The sequence below is a fragment of the Eucalyptus grandis genome, chromosome 2 (assembly GCF_016545825.1).
Source record: "Eucalyptus grandis isolate ANBG69807.140 chromosome 2, ASM1654582v1, whole genome shotgun sequence".
Classification (NCBI taxonomy): Eukaryota; Viridiplantae; Streptophyta; class Magnoliopsida; order Myrtales; family Myrtaceae; genus Eucalyptus; species Eucalyptus grandis.
The window spans coordinates 48,559,017-48,578,380 of record NC_052613.1 but is presented as its reverse complement, the minus strand read 5'-3'; the positions used below and the strand labels follow the sequence as shown (position 1 = coordinate 48,578,380).

At 41.3% G+C, this 19,364-nt stretch overlaps 2 protein-coding genes across 2 annotated transcripts; both read left to right on the top strand.

Moving 5' to 3' along the window:
• Positions 1 to 1,713: 1,713 nt before the first annotated feature.
• Positions 1,714 to 2,688, top strand: LOC104433299 (glutamic acid-rich protein-like). Its single transcript, XM_018869028.2, has 2 exons — positions 1,714 to 1,871; positions 1,983 to 2,688. Exon 2 carries the CDS (start codon positions 2,021 to 2,023, stop codon positions 2,459 to 2,461), a length of 441 nt encoding a protein of 146 aa, XP_018724573.1. The 5' UTR covers positions 1,714 to 1,871; positions 1,983 to 2,020; the 3' UTR covers positions 2,462 to 2,688.
• Positions 2,689 to 10,761: 8,073 nt separating this feature from the next.
• On the top strand, positions 10,762 to 13,441 carry LOC104433298 (transcription factor HHO3). The gene is made up of 5 exons (XM_010045987.3): positions 10,762 to 11,344; positions 11,490 to 11,797; positions 12,116 to 12,419; positions 12,512 to 12,588; positions 13,037 to 13,441. Exons 1-5 carry the CDS (start codon positions 11,233 to 11,235, stop codon positions 13,361 to 13,363), a joined length of 1,128 nt encoding a protein of 375 aa, XP_010044289.2. The 5' UTR covers positions 10,762 to 11,232; the 3' UTR covers positions 13,364 to 13,441.
• Positions 13,442 to 19,364: the final 5,923 nt, after the last annotated feature.

The window sequence follows — 19,364 nt, the reverse complement described above, 5'->3', positions numbered from 1 at the left end:
ATAAATGGCTGAGGAGAGGTTTAATAAGAGGGCCGGCAAACAGAAACGATCCCAAGAAAGTATCAGAGTTAATCTTACTGGGAACACAGGCATGGAATGAACCATTGGTAAGAAATATGTTTGATGATCAGGCAACACAGGAAATTCTTGCAACACCAATCAATGGTTCTTTTTTTTAATGATGAACTGGTATGGACGGGCACACAACATGGATCATTCACGTTAAGAACGGTACAACTTGAGAGACAACATCACAGAAAACACAGCCAATCAACACCCTTCCTCATCATACCAAACCCCATCAGCATTATGGCATGCAATTTGGCACATGAAAATCAACCGAAAGTGAAGTTTTTCATATGGCGGGCTTGTCAAAACGCTCTACCAACTAAGGAGAATCTATGGAAAAGAAGAATCTCACCCGACCCGCTATGTGACTTATGTAGAGCCACGGTGGAGACGACCGAAGATACTCTTCTCCTCGTCCTTGGGTTGCGGGGGTTTGGAATCGCCCGGAAATAACACAGCAAACCAACGCACATGTAGTCGACGCATGGATGAATGGCTTACAAATTTTACAAGCAAAGATTCGCACCTCCCCTCTCTAGAGACAATCGGCACCCTCCTATGACAGGTATGGAAGAGCCGAAATGATTTCATCTTCCGAGGAACCAACACAGAGGCTTGCAAAGTGATAGATCTAGCAAAATCTCAGCAAATCAGCTACCAAAAGTGGGGATCTGGAGATGAACTCGCAAAGAAAACCGAAGAACCGGAGATCCGACCCACCTGGCAAGCACCGAAGCCTGGATGCCTCAAACTAAACGTTGACGGATCGCTCAGGGAAGGATCAACGAAGGGAGCCGTGGCCTGCGTCGTGCGAGACTCCTCCGGCACCCTATTAGATGGATTCTCGAAGGACATTTGGGCGGAATCAAGCGCACAAGCCGAAACCCTAGCAGTCCTCGAAGCCCTAAAGTTTATGAAAGAGAGAGACTACCTTTGTGAAGTTATCTTGAAACCGACGGCAAAAGCGTGTTCTCCAGCTTGAAGCACGAACGGGAAACTCAAGTTAACGCACGTGGGGCGGCGAGGATGTGTCGTCTTCTTCTCCAGCAGATGCCGCGAGTGGGCCTCGCGTTTTGTCCTCGCTCAGCAAACCAAGTAGCGGACTGGGCCGCACGAAATCAACGCCTGAAGTCCCTTCCTCCGAATTGGTGGGCCTCGCCTCCTTCAAGCCTTTGGGCTCTTTTATGTTTCGACGCCCCGGTAGCGGGCCAAAGCGGGTTTCCGCTTATATGATAAATAAATTTCATCCTTTTGACCAAAAAAAAAAAAAAAATCCCCGTAGACGTCGCCGACGTGAAGTCAGAAAGAATGTTTCGAACTAGGTTCCCTACCAACCCTGAGTTTCATTCCTGATCGCAAAGCAGTCGAAGCGCGTGTGAACAAAAGTAAGACCGAAGAATTTTCTATTCGAAACAGGAGCAAGCAAGCACCGACAGCGCAATTGGATTCTTCTAGGCCTACTTGTACCTAAGTTACCACGGATCTCTCCCTGTTCTTTTATTTGTCTATTTGAGAAATCATGTGAACGATGCTATAGCTGATCCAAATAGCTACGTGCCGACCTTGATGTTTGAAAAACCACCTTTATAAAGACAAAATTAGTGAGAAATCCATCCTATCACTACCCACTAATGTCTTCACTCCCTCCTTTCCTGTCTGCTTCCTTTGACCAAAGCAGCTCATATAAGCCAGACTCGTACACCGATTAGCAGTCCTCACACTCGTGTATACAAAAGCAAAAGAAACGGGGCCTTCATTCGTCCAAAACTATATCTGCACATAAGCCTTCGATTCCATTACGAGTATGTATCGTCATAATCTTTCTTCTCTTTTGCCCTCCTTAAATTTTTGAGGTTTTAGTGTGTATGATAGTTTCCAAACTATGGCAAACGAAACTTTTGCGGAATTTTCAGGTCAGGTTTTCCATCTTGTTGCCGAGAATTCAATAACGATGTTGAGACAGCTATCCGGCAGAAACCCAAGGACCAGGACCTTCGACCCGAGGCATGTGACTCTAGCATGTCTCCTCCTCCTCCTCCTCCTTGTAATCTGCTTAGGGTTGCTTTATGAAGTGAAGCCATCTTCCCTCAAGAACCGTCACCACGAGATCTCGCCGTTTGGGAGGAAGGAGTTGCGTCTTCAAGCTGCGGGCCAAGGTTCGAGGAGGGAGATGATAGAAGAGAAGGAAGAGAGAGCGGGAAGAGAGAGAGAAGAAATCAAAAAGCTCCAAGAAAGCAAGGCGAACGAAGAAGACGGCGAGGTTGGAGATGATGAGAGGGACGTGAGGAGTGATCGAGAGATAGAGGAAGAGGAAGAGTTGGAGGAGATGGATGATTTGGTCAACGAAGAAGAAGAATTGGAGGAGGAGGAAGATGAAGAGCGAGAGAGGTAGTGCCATGGCGGAACATGCTCCAAGCGGAGGAGAAAAGAGATTTCTTTAAGTCCCGGTGATCTGGTTTTCAAGTTCCCGGTTTCCAACTTCTCTGTTTCGATGTGTTCGTCTAACCATAGTTTCAATTGTATATAGACTTAAAGACCTTGTAATTTTCATACTTAGTCTTTCAGATGTAATCATTGAGAGATTAAATCATACAATTCTCGTCGTGATGTTCAATTTGATTCGTGATGGGAATTACCCTGTTGATTAGGGTCTCGAAACTCAAATCGCAATGGCAATTTAAATTTCATATACTTTCATGCTTTTGCCAGGGGGTCGAAGATGCATTGGGTGCTCTTTGAGATTGCTGAGGAGAGTCTGAGGCAATCGCGGCAAGTAATCCATAAGGGAGAAATAGTGGTGGTGGCGTGACAATGATGGTGTGAAATGACCTTTTGAACCAAATGAATGGTACATGTGCTACTTTTTGATTTTCAAAAAAGGAGGGCAATCACGTTCATACCACTAGGAAATTGACCCAGGGGTTTTGGGGGGTTATTTGTCCCCTTATTACCAGTTCGATTCACGTCATGAGTGCACCTATAAATGATTCATAATAAGAGACCTAGCTGCAACATATCACATGTAAAGAGATTTCCTAATCATTAATAGCTTTGCTAGGCTATAATGACAAGTTAACCAGAGATGGTCGTTAATGTCAATCGTTTCTTTTTACCTTTTATATTTAAAAAAAAAAGTCATTATATTTAGTCCACCAACAAAAATGTACCAAGAGTGGAGTATAAATCTTTTTAAAGTGAAAGTTCTATTTTGAATCAAAAAGCAACAACCGCCTTTGATTTCTATAAATTATATATATAAAGGAACAACAACAACAACCATCTTGAACTACGAGTAAGAATACAGAAGGCATTACTTCCCCTTTTGCGGTTTTAGGGTACCATGTTCCATTGGGACTTAGGAGCATGAAAAGAAATTTTAATCTTTCGAAAAAATGAGTTGAATTTAATTGGGAATGCAAATGAGTTGAATTTAATTGGAAATGCAGTCTGTGAATGTTAATTTGGTCTTAAATTGCAAATTTATCAATTTAATCATAATTTTTTGCGTAAAATTCCAATTTAGCGTTTTCTGTTAACTTTCGTTGAAGATCTATGATGTGATGGTCCAGTTTGTACGGGCCATCTTACATGGCACATCACTTTAGTGATTCTCAACTTAAATTGATAAAGAACTATATTGAAATTTCGCATAATAATTTAGAATTAAATTGACAAAATTGCAAAGTTTAGAACTACATGGACATTCGTATAATATGTTAAGAATTGACTAGACAATTTCCCTCGTTTATTTGAGTTTGAGTTGATAAAATAACTTGTTTTCAAAGTAAGCTTAAACTTGAAAATTGTAACTCAATTAAGCTCAGACCCTGCATCTCGTTTTGCCCCAAAAATCGTTAAATTGAAAGTTAGCACTCTTTGATGGATTTTGCTTGGGTTTGACTTGTTGAAAGTTGGCTTGCTTTGCCGGATGCTGGTTGGGTTTTACTCTCATAATTCACACCTTACTTTATATATCTACCGATTATACCCTTACATACATGGTTACCAGACACCCATGGAGAGGCAATATATGACCTTACCTAAAAAGAAATCTGTACCTTTTGTACTATTAGTATTCACATGAATGGGGACAAATTTTGACACCAAAGAGACCAGTAGATTTGATTAAATTAGCTCCCCTCACATAACATAGAAAGGCAGGTTGGAATGAATTCGTACTGTCGGCTGTAGCATCGGTCCGTTCCTCATTTTCAAATATTCAAAAAACATCTGCCATCCTCTCCTCATTTGTATTTGTAGATAATGAGATTGTGAGATCACTATCGACTCACCTCAACATTGTTAAAACTAATTGAGTGAAAAGGTTTCTCTACCACATAACTATACTCTACGGACATGCAATTAGCTTAGGATGTTACAAGCACTTGGATGACATACAAAACCGATCCTATACTGAATTAAACCCATGTCCTATGCAAAATCAATTACATAATCTTGCCGGCGGTGAGAACATCAGCGGGGGAGGAATGGTTTCGATTATGGAGTGCTCGTTGAAGCCGAAAAAGAAGGCCATCATGCACCACATGAAGACGAGTCCCGGCAATGCGCCTCTCCCTCCCCTCCCTCCTGACTGGACACTCGCCTCTAGTGGTGGCGGCGATGACGCAGACGCGGCTTCTGGTACTGCGTATATGCTCCACTGGTGGTTGGGCTGATTAGCCACAAACTGTTTGGTGATATTCTCGGTAGAGTGAATTGGGACAAGGCTTAGTTAAGGTTTTAAATTTTATGCGTCCCGTGAAGTTCCTGGCAAGTGATACCTGATAGACTTGTAGATAAGTTTGTGCCTTAGGGAGCAGCTGGATAAAATAGCATTATGAGTTCATCGTCATAACAGGTTGCGACTCGCGGGTGGTTCATGACCGTGAAGAGTAGGTGAGTCACTCAAGATTTTATGGAATTTAGAGCATATGAAGCTACCCAAATTGAATTTTGTGTTTAGTGAAGTCAGAGCTTCTCCTTTGTTGCTATTGAATCATCAGAAAAGATTCTTGTCAGATACTTGACTGACCCGCCATTTCATATGCTCTGCTTGACCGCTAACACTGGCTAATTTTATTCATCTTGCCTCCATGGATGTTGGAACTTGACATGGATCTTATTGTCTTTCTGTTTTATCCAAGCTTGTCTATCTCAGACGTGTCCTTTCTTAGAAGGCCCCTTGCTAGAAATCATGTGAACTAAATTTAGATTTTGTAAGGTTATGATCCTGGACGAACTTGACTTTGGCATGGATGTTGCCCATTGGATTGATGAATGCACTCCTTGGGGGTGAAATATTAGGGTCTCCCATGGCTCAACTTGTCATGATGTCGAAAGGATCCTGAATCGGGACATGCCAAAAGAAACTGTCATATTATGTTCCTCTTCTCAAATACTAGAGAGCATTACATGTAATGGAGTTATTGTTGGTGTTCCGAATGTATAAATATGGGTGTATTTGAACCCAGTAAACAATCTGAAATTACTGTCAAGCTGTCCAACATTCTTTTCTCTTCCTTAAGTTCCCTTGAAATGGGAAAAAAGAAAATGAAAGCCCAATTACCCAAGGTCATAGTCGGGGAAGAATAACGTGGCCCATATCGACATCCATTCCTTTGTAAGCCCACATGGTTATAAAAGAGAAGCTTGCATGACTTCACTTTGCCTGTCAACATCGACCCAGAAAGACTTGTCGAGAAAAAGATCGCCCTGAGCAACTAGCAATAAGCTAACCATGTAAGCATGAAGCTATGAACAGCCATTTCTAGCAAAAAGGACGAGAGAGAATGTATCGGTAACACATTCCCAAAAGGTCGAGTTGATCAACAAGATAATTTCTTAAGTCCAACATTTCAAAGAACTCAAAGGTCAGTCAAGAGGAATTCTAATCTCACCTTATTTGGACATTTACTAAATATATGATTGGATTTTTCACAATTTGAAGGATTTCTAATCCTACCTTATCCTATTCTATCCCAATCCATGTTCAGACAATCAAATGCATCCTTTGGATGGCTAAAAAGTATTTGAAGGTTGGCTTGAGTTGAAATGAAGATTTGTGGGACACATTCTATTATACCCAATCTTTACTGTATAGGACCCTGATTTGTTTACGATCCAAACTAGTTTCTCTGCTCTCGGTGCCCAACTAAATGATATGGAAAGAATCTCTTTCGCTATATGCTCTCAGAATAGGTTATTCAACTTCTGTTCATTCCACTATCTAGTATCCTAAATAATTAGTTCTACCACTATCTGAGGGTCTTCTTTGTTTGCTAACCCACTAATCAATCAAGTTGATAACCATTTATTTTCACAAATATCGATTGTTTCTCCATCTCCAATAGACTATTTAACTAGAGGGTAAATTGCATCTATGTCTATGAGCAAACTTTGCCTAGCCCACGAAGGACGAGACTCCTTTTCTACTCTCCAGAGGTCACCCTAGGGAAATGGATACTTTTCAGAACTTGGCTCCATAAGGCTGAAGGGAATTGTGAGGGCCTCCATGCCTGCCTACCCAACATGACTTTATTAAAGGTAATAAGGTCTTTAAAGCCCATTCCTCCACAGCCTTTCCTAGTTTTCGAAATTTCTCATTTCTTCCAATGTGTACTAGCTTTGAACTTATTTTGTCTCCACCAAAGGATGCAATTTTCTATTCAAATGCTTTGCAGACTAAGATAGAGATCTTGAAAATTGACATTGCGTAATGGGTAAGGCTTACACCACCATTTTAATAAGAATTTCCTTGCTCGTATTTGACATCAATTCCTCTTTCTAGCTCTCTAGTTTCATGTTAACCCTTTCCAAAATCTAGGCAAATATTTGTTTCTTTGATTGGGTCCAACTCTCCTAGCTACTTTTTAGTCTTCTCAATTATCAAAACTCTCAACTTATGTGTTATATTCCTTCTTAAATTCAGTGGGTAGCCTTGACTGAAGTATATGCGTCATTTCTTCTAATTAATGGCTTGACCCATCGCAAAGCAATATTGATATAGAATAGCAACCAAATTCTGACATTCCCTACTTGTCTCGTTCATGGAAAAGGTAGCATCATCAGCAAAAAATGAATGAAAGAATGTAAGGCAGAACCTGTTCAACTTAATTCCTTTGATACTCTCATCCTCGATTGCCTTGTTCATAAGCCAGCGGAGGACATTGGCCATGATAATGGAAAGGTATGGAGACAATGGATCTCCCTGCCTTATTCCAGATGAAGGCTGAAAGCATTGTGAAGGTTCTTTATTCACTTTCAAATTGAAAGAAACAACAAAGATGCATTGCACAACCAGAGGTTCCATCCACTGCAAAAACCCATCTTTAACATGCAAGCTCTCAAGAAGGCTCATTTCTCTCTATCGTAAGTTTTCTGCATATCAAGTTTTAATATCACTTGAAACTTCTTTCTTTTCCTTATCCTTAGTTGGGATAATATCTCCTGAAATCAAAATGTTATCTTGACTTTACCAAAACCTTTGAGATGATTTTATAATTAAAATTACAAAGACTAATGAGTCTAAGGCTGCGTTTGGGACTAGCATTTGAAAGGGGGCTTTAGGTGTCCAAAGCCTATTTGGCCAAATATTGAGTGTTTAGAAAAAATTTAAAAATTGACCTTGAGGAAATGTTGGCCTTTCAAAGGTTGAAAGCCCAAGGAAGGTCTTAGGTTGTCTTGGGCTTTCAACATTTTTGAAAGGGGCTATCCATTGTTCATCTTCTTCAACCTCGGATCCTTAGACGTCGGCCGGTGTGGTTGTGATGGGTCGGCGACGGGCTAGAGAGAGGTTAGTGTGGTCGCGACTACCTCGGCAACAGTCGCTGGTCAATCACACGACCTTGGCGAGGTAGGTCATCGCGACCTTCGTGAAGGGCTGCCTAAGGTCGCATGACTAGGTGGTCCTCACCGGGGGTCGCCTAGTCCCAAGCGGCCCTCGTCGGGGGTCGCTGGGGTCGCCAAACCCCAAGTAGCCCTCGCCAGTGATCTCCAGCGACCACCTAAGATTGTGCAACTTGAAACGTCGCCAACGGCCGCCTGTCCGTTATCGGTCAACTATTTTTTTTCTTTCGTTTAATCACAAAAGTCTTTTATAAATGTAAATTTCTCCAAATATTATTTTGCTCAAAAATACTTGACAATGTACTTTTAGATCACAATTTACCAAACATAATTTGTATTTTAGAAAACTCCTTTAACTTAAAGTTCTCTATTTTCGCAATGGCTTTTTTCAAAAATCTAACCAAACACATCCTAAATTGGTTCATACTTTTAGGATTTTGTACTGTTGAGGCTAATGAAATATGAGTTTTTGTTGAGCATGGGATCGTCAAATAAACTTTTAATCATTAAGAGCACAGTTGACTGAATATCATCCCACTGAAGATGGTGAAATTGACTATTTAGCTCATGAGGCCCGGCAGCTTTCAGGCTTCCATTTAAAAAACAATTTCTGTCAATTCCTCCATTGAAATGGGACTTTTTTTTTTTTTTTTTTTTTGGTTAAAGCCATTGAAATGGGACTTCACCCCGGTTTAGTGGTGGAGCCATCAGAGAGAGAGAGAGAGAGAGAGAGAGCGAAGTTGAACTTGCAGTGCACGGCAGAGAAAAGACATGCAATTAAAGTGCTTCCGGTACGGTCAATGAAAAATATTCGGAGAGAGGTAAAAAAAGTCAAAAGTGCCTTTTGACCATTCAGAGGAGAGTGAATGCCACGCTCCACCCGGGGCAAGTTGCTTCTTGAATAAGGGAACGGTGGGGCCCCGAGGAGAGGGGTTGTAAGAATCTTGCGTTGGCCCTTGGAGGCCACGAAAGGCCCCCCCTGTCTGAAAATCAATCAGACGCGAGAGCGGGGTCGGCAGGTTGCGTCGCACGCGCGCGCGCACGGCACGGACGGCACAGCGCGGCAGCACGCGAGATTCCGTCCTCTCTCTCTCTCTCTCGTGGAAACGGAAAAGGTCTCGGTATATTCACGCGAATGAGGGGGGCGTCCGGCTCCCGATCTTCCATCGGTTGGACCGTTCTCTTTCCTTTTTTGGTCATTTATATTCCCACTCGATAGCTCGTGATGCAAGAAGGATTGAAGAAGAATCTGAGAATCATTTCTTATGAGGGTTGGATTGGAGAAATGATCTTTGGTGTTAATTTTGTTCGATGCATTTTATTTGTATTAGATCAGTACATTATCCAACATGTGATTATCCATATCCAAAAGTGAATTACTTGGTTATTGAAATGGATAAGTGACACTAATGACGTGACATATAAATATCCATATATATATATATATATATAATTTTTTATTTTACATTGCTCATCCCTAAATGATGATAAAAGTGAAAAGGTATTTGTTTGTCATGTTTATCCTTAAGGTCACCTTAAGAGTATAGGTTTATGAACCTTTGCAATTACCAAGACAAGAGTGAGATAGAGAGGGGCACACACCTAGTGTGATTAGTCAAGAGTTCCAAGAAGGTTAGGCTTTCGGACAAGATACATTGCAGTTCAAATGTAAGATCGACTATGTCAAGATAAACACTTGAATAATCAATCAATTCTTTAAGAGTTAATATTCTTTTATGGGTGTTTTGAATTGTGCTAGTTAACAAGATATTGTTATGTAGACTGAAATGTGCTATGTTCAAGCTTGAGACCTTGGAGGTTGAACCTTCACTAACCTTGATTCATGGTAAGCAATATTCGTGACGACGCTAGAGTGAGGGAGCTGAGTATGGGGAGTAGAGAGGAGGTTTCACACGCGGTGAATTTGGGAAGGGAAACACTAGTTTGGTAAACATGCCAGATGCAAGTTAAAATCTAGTAAATAAACGCAAGATGCAAAATGTAGATTTTCCAGGAATTAGGATGCAAATCGATATATGATTTCATAAGTGAGGAGGGTAATTAATACTTTTCCAATTAATAAATAATGAAACGGAAATTCTTGGCAGGCGACCTCTATTCGATACATGTGGTTACATATTCTTTTCATACCTAAGGAACCAATCCCTTTCATTAATAGCACAGATGTTGACAATGAAGGAAAGGAATTTGCATATTCCCACTGTCTGCTCAGTATATGCTCACTATGTGCTCATTATGTGCATATTCAGTAGCATTCATGACAATGAATGAATCCCTTCCGTCTTGAGCATATGCATATTCCTCGCTATATGCTCCCCTTATTGGGTATCATATTCCAACATTTTACATCCTAAGTGGAGAAACATGATTTCAATCAATTTAGAAACAAACAAGTGACAATTATATTTATCTTTCGAAAGTTCAATATACATATCATATCATTTACAATTGCATCGATTTAATATGAATTTAGTATGATCACATTTATTTAATATGAATCAGACGCATGTAACAGCAAAGCGATAAGCTAATTAGTGATTTGACAAAATCTAGGACGGCAATGAGAAAGCACACGGCAAGAATAATAGATGCCACTACACTTGAACATATTTCCAGGTTAGCCCTAGTCTGGATTATCTTCTCAGGGAAATAATCACAATTAGGTTAGAGAGAGAGAGAGAGAGAGAGTATTTGATCTTATCTGAAGTTAATGCGGGGGTTAGCCGTGTGACGTCACCGCCAGCCCATAGGGACGCGACGAAAAGCGAATCCCACCTTCGCCCCTCGAATATTCAACACCTTCTCTCTCTCTCTCTCTCTCTCTCTCTCTCTCTTTCCTTCTATTCATATTCGCACCCAGGCGCACGCATCCCCTCTCTCTCTCCCTCTGTCTTTCCTATAAAACCTCATCCGAGATTCATCCGTACGCGACGCCTCGACCACGACCCCGACTCAAATCCTTCCCCAGTTGTTCATCTCGTTTCGTCTCGCCTTCGCCTCTCCCCGAACGATCGAAACTCGAGGGAGATATAAAAAGAGAGAGAAGACAAGAGGGCGCCACCCCAAGGGGACCCAAGAAATTATTCCTGGACATATTCCTCGGGCTCGCGTCACACAGCTCAACAAAGTCCCTAGTTCCGGATCATCCTATGCTCTCCTCCCCCGTAACGCGCTATCGTATCCCTTCTCGCAGGCTATAAGGATCCGCCATCGCTGCTCCACGGTCACCCGCCTCTCCAGTCGAGGAAGAAGGAGGAGGAAAGAAGGGAGAGTTGGAAGCGGGGGAAGAAGAAGAAAATGGAATACCCAGAGAGAACGAGGAGTTATGTGGAAGCGTTGGAGGAAGAGAGGCGCAAAATCCAGGTCTTTGAGCGGGAGCTCCCCCTCTGCTTGGAGCTAGTGATCCAAGGTACGTTATTTTTCCTTTTTCTTACTTTTGAAGAAGCGTGGATGTGGATTCGATCTGCGTTTAGGTTTCTGTTGATCAAATTGATGAAAGAAATGAGGGGTTGCGGTTTTTTTTTTTAAAAAAAAAAATTCTTCTGGGATTGCAGCGATCGAGAGGTGCAAGCAGCAGCTGTCGGTGCAGGGGCAGTCGTCGGAGTGCAATTCCGAGCAGACGTCCATGGACGATGGTCGTGTCCTGGAGGTATTCATCCCTCTGAAGGGTCCGTATTCTGGGGATGATGATGAAGATGATGCTTGTGAGGAGGAGGGCGACGGCGACGGCGACGGCGACGGCGACGTGCACCATTCCTCACGCGACGATAAGGGCGGAGATGATAATGCGATGGAGAAATCGGACTGGCTCCGATCCGCGCAGCTGTGGAACCCGAACCCAGATCCCATTCCGCATAGAGAGGTATCCCTTGATTTCATCTTCTCCTCCTTCTCCGTCTTCTCCATTTAAGGATGTAAGAGGAGGAATTGGAATTAGGATTTGCCTTTTAAGTTTTCTATCCTGGAATTCTCTTTTGGCCGGAAATGGGGTCAAAAGTCGTTCCGCTTTCTGATATAATCTAGGATTTCGCCTTTTTCTGCTCACCTCAATCAGAAGGACCACAACGCATCCCAGGAAATCTAACTTTATGTCAAGACTCGCATTTCATGCACAGCGGGCTTGACTTAAAATGAAATGAGTTTTTAATTTTCATTTCTTTTCTGCCCTTTTTTTCTTTAGGTTCAGGATCCGCCTCCTCCTCCGCCACCATCGAAAGAAGTCGCCGCGGTAGCGAACCACCTGAAAAGCCATGAAAGCGGTGCTTTTCGCCCATTTCGAATTGGCGAAAATAATAGTACCAAGAAGAAGCAGCCGCCCGGCCGAGCTGCATCACCTGCGCCCGATGCTGCCGCCTGCTCGACGGCAGAGACGGCCAGCGGCCGGACCAGCAAGCAGGCCGCCCAACGGAAGCAGCGGCGGTGCTGGTCAACGGAGTTGCACCGGGGATTCTTGCACGCTCTTCAACAGCTTGGGGGTCCGGATGGTCTGTGTCCGTTTCTGGAAATAAGTCCTGTTTGTTATCTTCCTCATCATCTGACATTGGATTAGGTGCTTACTCGATACTCCTTTCTGCAGTTGCGACTCCTAAGCAAATCAGGGAAGTGATGAAGGTCGATGGCCTCACAAATGATGAAGTTAAAAGCCATTTACAGGTTGATTTATCACTCAATCTTCTTTCTTCTGTTGGATTTCGTTGTGAAAATTCGTTGAATGTGCTGTATTCCAATATAAAGTCGGGACAGGTCAAATGTGTCACCCAGATGCGATATTTTACCCGAATTAGATGAAAGATCATATCAAAAATGAAATATCTACAACCACGATTTTCTTGGCTTGTTAGGCAGGTTTTAGATTCCACATTATGTTGTCTAAATCAGAAGGAAAAATATCGGCATTTGGTGTCAACAACTAGGTCTAGATTCATGGAATCGCAAGAGTAACCATGGCCAGTACGTTAGCCTATCTTTATGGATTTTAGTGGAGTTCTATGTTTAGTCTTGTCACGTAACATATAACCTGAAGCAATAGCTTTAATGTTCTCGACAGATGAAAGCCAGAAAATCAATTTGAATACGCTTTTGTTCTGTTCATTCCTTTCAGAAATACCGATTGCACGCGAGAAGACCGAGCCCCAATGGCCACAACAACGCCAACGCTCAAGCGCCACAGTTCCTTGTCGTGGGCGGAATATGGATGCAGCCGCCGGGTTTCCCGGCAGTGGCCACCGGGAAACTGCCCCTTGAAGCGGCCTCCAACCGGGTTTATGCACCGGTCACGATGCTTCCGCAGCCACTTGGGCCGTCGCACAAGGAATGCGGATTTGTCACTTCAGAAGAGCGAGGCAGTCAGAGCGAAGTTGGTGTTGATCATTTCAATAATTGCTCATCGACAACGTCGTCGTCCACACATATGACAGTCGATCTTTGAGTCGTACAGGGCGTGAGTCATGCTGAAATTTTGTAACGGGATCATATACAAAATAAAAAATAAGAGAACATTTTGATACCCCATGCACGCAGTGCAGTTCGAGACTTGCTCAAAATTGAGATTAAAGTCATTTTGATACTTTAGAGAACTTATTCCGATACTTTCTTTTTAAAAAAGCTCAAAGCAGCCAGGCAAATCAAGCTTTCCAAAGTACAATAACCTAAAAGAACTTGTCCAAAATTCAGTCAGATAGGTCAAGAAATTGGTGTAAGCGAGTTACTTGCAGAACCGATGTGCTTCAATGGCGAAAATACAATGTCCAGTGGACTTCGTGGGACACTAGAATGTCACTCTTTGCGAAACATGTCTTGATAGATACTGCATGCTCATTTACAAGACATTAAAGGTGTATATTGTACGGCCAATCTACGCAAACATATTGATTTTCGTCCAATTTCTCTTCTTTAGTCGACTAATTCTCACAGGATATGACCGTTCTCCTATTCCACGCATACTGTGTAATTCCACGAGACACACAGGTCCGTGTTCCTTAGACAAACCTCAAAGGGAGATTGCTTTAGTTTGACTAATTGATCCCAGGTGTCAAGCCAAGAAAGACGAGCACATTTGTGTCTAAATTACTTGACGTTAACATGAAAGGCAGCTAATTCATGGGAGAGACAGAGGCACCAATCGAAAGCAACACACCACTCCAGACAATTTTGGCCTCTATCTCGGGTTTCAACTGAGAGTACAGTGAGCACTCAACGTCGGAATAGTTGAGAAAGCACATCGGATATTCCTTTTGGCGCAAAATTTGGGGGAGGAAACCTCGAATGGATAGTTTATGCATTGATGTTGACACAAAGGCACAAGGCAAAAGGGGCTCGACCTATTAGTTTTCTCAGTGTTGGGGTCGAAGGTTCCGACCATAGAAGCGGCGACACTTAGCTGTGTACTTCGTGGTTCTAGTTCAATAATTGGCTGAATATTCCAGATACCGAGGCATATCTTTTGCCCTAGGCATATCTTTTGCCCTAAACATTTTGAATGTACTACTAACCTATTCAGTGGGTACGTCTGAAGATATGCTTTGGAATATCTCGATGCCATGCTCTAAAATATTTACTCAATTCAAAATTTCGACGACTCGAATTGGATTGGTGAAACACGTCGTGTACTTTATCGTGGGGAATCGCAAAATATTGGATTTTTACGAGAAGACCCCTAGGATAAACTCTCATACCCGGTGGTTAACCCCGCACGGGCTTAGGAAAGCAATTTAGAACCTACTCATGTCCAAGATTTTTGCACTATGGAATTGCCCGATTAGTGATTTGTTCTAGAGTCAAGCAAGCGAGAGAATTCTTGTGACATTGGATACAATGTTGACTCATAACTGCATCAGCTCCTTTATTTAAGTGGAACAAGCATTATGAACAAACTTACTAGAGCGGCTCATTATCATCAGTTCTTTTCCAAGTGTCCGAGAGCAGAGCACAAATAATTGGTTTATCTAAACATCCGACAGGTTCTAGTGAAATCACTCTATAAACGAAATTTACTAAAAACATTTTGGTACCTTTAGCGTTTCTCTTTCACTCTCGATTTGTCCTGATCCCCAATCTTCGCAGGAGCATCACCTTTGATTCACCTTCTTTGTTACCCATCTCCATTGCAGAAATTATTCTTATTCGGAAATGGAAAGTTGGAGGCTTGAAGATCTCATGCCGCTTATCCTAATATATTGAAAAGGAATTTCTTGTCTAAAACCTTTCAATACGGTTACTGGCTTGATCAAAAACTCCATCCGAATCATTCGGATGCGATAAAAACACCAACAATCTTAAATTTTTCGCTTCCCATAGTCGAGCAATTGCGCTGATAACTTTTCCTTAGAAAATATTCTTAATTGACGTAGAAAATCTGCCCATTTTCCTTGCACGGTGAGAGTTGAGACTAGAACTTCCACTAAAGGAAATTTTGCAACTGTAGCAAAATCATGACAATTAATTTTTGCATTTGTATAAGGATATTAGGGATCAACTTAAGCACTAAAAGCAGCTCTTAAGCATGTTTACAAACCAAACTCCCTCCCCCAACTCTTTTTGTCAACAATTGAACACTAAAAATTCTTCAAGTACTAATTAATTTCTATAGAGTAAACACACGGATTGTTTGGAATGACTTACACTTTTGACTTTTCATTGTTTGTAAACCTTCACCGTACAGTCACTTTGGAGATGAATGCTTTGTTTGTTGGGCAATGTTAGAAATGATTCTATGCGCGACCAGGTGGGTATTTCAGAAAATCGAAGATAATAGAGAGGAATTTCTATTCGATGTGGTTTGGCCATGTTGAAGAAAGATCTTAAGATGCCCCCATGATCAAGGCGTGTGATAGAAAAGGTTGCAAAACGATAGTTAGAAGGGTTACAGAAGAACGTGGAAAGAAATGACAAGAAAAATTATGGTGTAATTAAACTTTACTGAGAATCTAATACAAGATCAAGTACAATGAGGTAATATATTGTATATTGCCTAGTTGGAATAAGACTCGGTTTGTTGTTATAGTTATCATGTTATTATTGATTAATAAACACGGGGAATCAAGTTATCTTTAATCTAGAGAGAGAGAGAGAGAGAGAGAGAGAGAGAGAGAGAGAGAGAGAGTACTCCCTTAACCTATTCAGAGAGAGAGAGAGAGTACTCCCTTAACATATTCAGTACAAGAGAGCACCATATTTCAAAATCTCAACATTGGTAATTGAGAGAGAGAGAGAGAGTACTCCCTTAACATAGAGAGAGAGAGAGAGAGAGAGAGAGAGTACTCCCTTAACATATGCAGTACAATAGAGCACCATAATTCAAAATCTCAACATTGGTAATTGTTAGGTTGAACAAACTTAATAAAGTTAGCACCACTTGGCTGGGAGTTTAGGGGCTTTCAGCATAGGAACTTGATGTCATTTTTTTTCCAAAATCCCACTAAGATCTGGGTCACTTGGCAAGCTTAACTGTTGGGACTTAATTGATTTATGAAACTTATAACTATTCTGTGAATCTCTAGTTAACTAAACCTCTGTGCTCGTACCCATGGATTATTAGAGAAAATATTTAACATTAACATAGGAAACGAGAAAAACTTGAAGAGTTTCTTGAGATCATATCTCATGTAAAAGCGGTTATATCTCTAAATGATATTTATATTCTGGAAACTACATGAACCAAAACCTTGACCGTTGTAAACATAAATAAACAAAAACAATAAAAATATCCATAGTCATGTCTAAATATACATAATATTCAATTTTACGGCAGCCAATCTTGTTGCACTTTGTAACCCTAATCCCGCGTGCAAAGACCATCGGCGACTCGCTAAACATCTAAACAAATCGATCCCTTGTTAGATTAAATAACTTTTGACTCCTCTTTTTTTTTAATACTAAAACTCTCTCGCCACTTACATATGGCTCAATGCTAAGAAAGAATGTTCACCTCCCTGACATTGCCCCCAATAAATTATTGCATTTCCTGCGAATCCCAGCCAACCGATGATCTTTAGACACGAGAAGATAGAGATCGTTCCCGCGGATCGAGAAGATAGACATTGGGTAGAGAGAGAGAGAGAGAGAGAGAGAGAGAGAGAGAGGAAACGTTACGAAAGGAGACTAGAAGCATAAAGCGACCCTTCAGTATATCCAAAGGCCAGACATGGAACCCCTCGCGGAAGGGGAAGTCCCGTCTCGCTGCGGTTGCACTGAATTGGAAGAGACGAGCTCCCAAACCTTCACGAAGACTAAAGAGACGATCTTCTCTCGATCTTCTCTATCGTATCAGAGAGCGAAGATCCGGTCCACGCGCCAATGTATTTTAATTTCAGTGCGTGAAGAATGCATGCATCGTTATGAAAACAAAAAATCTGCAAGGTGATGAAAGTTTAATTTAGGACAGCAAGACAGTCAATTAAGACTCGTTCTATAGATCATGTGATAGATTAAGCCAATTAAAATGTGGAATTTATAATAATAAAACATTTGCATGGTTTTGACGGGGCCGGTGAGGGTCCAATGTGAGTAATGTTTAATTCTTCGTTGTATTTGGACTTGAATATCTGGATATTGATTTTTCTACCCTCGGAGAAATCACGCACAAAAGAAAACCCACTGCCAAACCAATTTTCGAATCCCACCAATTTTCCAGATATTTGCTTGTTCTTTTAAATTATAGCGTGGAACTCCATCTCGTTAGGATACAAACTCCACGTGGGATGTGATCGCGGAGGCTCCATTCGTGTCTTTTCAGGACATATCGCGATCGAGAGCGTCGTATATGTTTTTTGATTTCTTCTGTAACATGTGCTCTCTCGTCTCAAATTGGCAAAACACGCGTATGTATCTAACCGACGAATTGGATGACAGCAGGAAGCGGGAAAATTAAAAACCAAGTCCGGTTCGACACGTCAATGCATGTTTATCTGGTGAAGAAAATGCGACATGCACGAATATTCGGAGAATAGTCAAACGTCCCACGACGCTTCGGGGTCTTCGATCGCATGAGAGACAAGAGGCAGACATGTCCAGCCCCAGCTGGATAATTAAAATGGGACGTGGCGTGCAACGATTCGTCTCTCCCGACACTATAGATTTGTATATATCTGTACATATGTATGGATATCCTTCTATTTAAGTTGGCCATCTGAAAAAAGAAAAAAGAAAGGAAATTGGATAGAGGACAGAAAACAATTGAAGGGGCTGAACTGAGGTACATGTCCTGTCATCAACTGAACCGAGGTCACAATCGATAGACCATGATGCTTATTCCAGGTTTGCGCAGGGACAAGCAATCCAAAGCTATAACTAGGAGCACAAATTTTGTGTAATTCATCTACAAGCAATCCAAGGCTATAACTATGGACACGAATTTTGTGTAATTCATCTAGTCAAACCAATTCTCTTTGCGAGAGAGATAATGAAATGCCGCTATGATATTGTTGGCATTTGTTGCTATGTTGACATCATGGTACCTAAGAAAAAAAAGAAGATTTAAAATACTTAATAAAAATTGTTAGCACCAGCTATACTATGTAGGACGACCGACATTTATATCAGCAATTCCTTGCCTCAATCGGCCGAATGTACAAAATTGGTATCAATGTAAAAATGTTTAGAATTAAATTGATCGAATTAAAAAGTTTAGCAATGAATTGATATCAATGTTATAGGTTTAGGACTTTTTCAATACTTTTCTCCATAATTAAGCTCTAAAATGAAACCGAGAACTATTGTTTCATATAAGGAGTGAAAAAAAATTATGTATTATTACTAATTGTTCTAAAATTTTCTTAAAAAATAAATATTCTAACATTCCCTCTAACAAACAAGCTGAACTTTTTTACCCCAACACTCAACATGGAAATATGTAAAAAGGGAGGCAAATAAAATATATGTCAAGATTTGAACTCTGTCCTATTGCATTGATGTCTTAGAATTCTTTGTGAAATCATCGCCAAGCCAACCATCCACAATCTTAACCTAGTAGATGGATGCATGGCTTATTCAAATGGGGTGCTTCTTAATCCATCCCAAATTTCAAAGAAAGTGGGAAAGTATTCTTAATCTGACGGCATACTTAGGCCAAACATTAACCTAGTAGATTAATGCATGGCTTATTCAAACGGAGTGCTTCTTAATCTATCCCTTACTTCGAAGAAAGTGGGAAAGTATTCTTTATCCAACCGCATGCTTAGGCCAAATATTAACCTAGTAGATGAATGCGTGGCTTATTCAAACATGGTGCTTCTTAATCTATCTCTTATTTCGAAGAAAGTGGGATAGTACTCTGAATCTGACCGCACTTAAGGCAAAATAACTTGGTAGATGAATCCATGACTTATTCAAATAGGGTGCTTCTTAATCCATCCCTTATTTCTAAGAAAGTGGAGAAGGATTATTAATCTGACCGCATACTTAGGCCAGGTTCATGCAACACTCATGGCCAA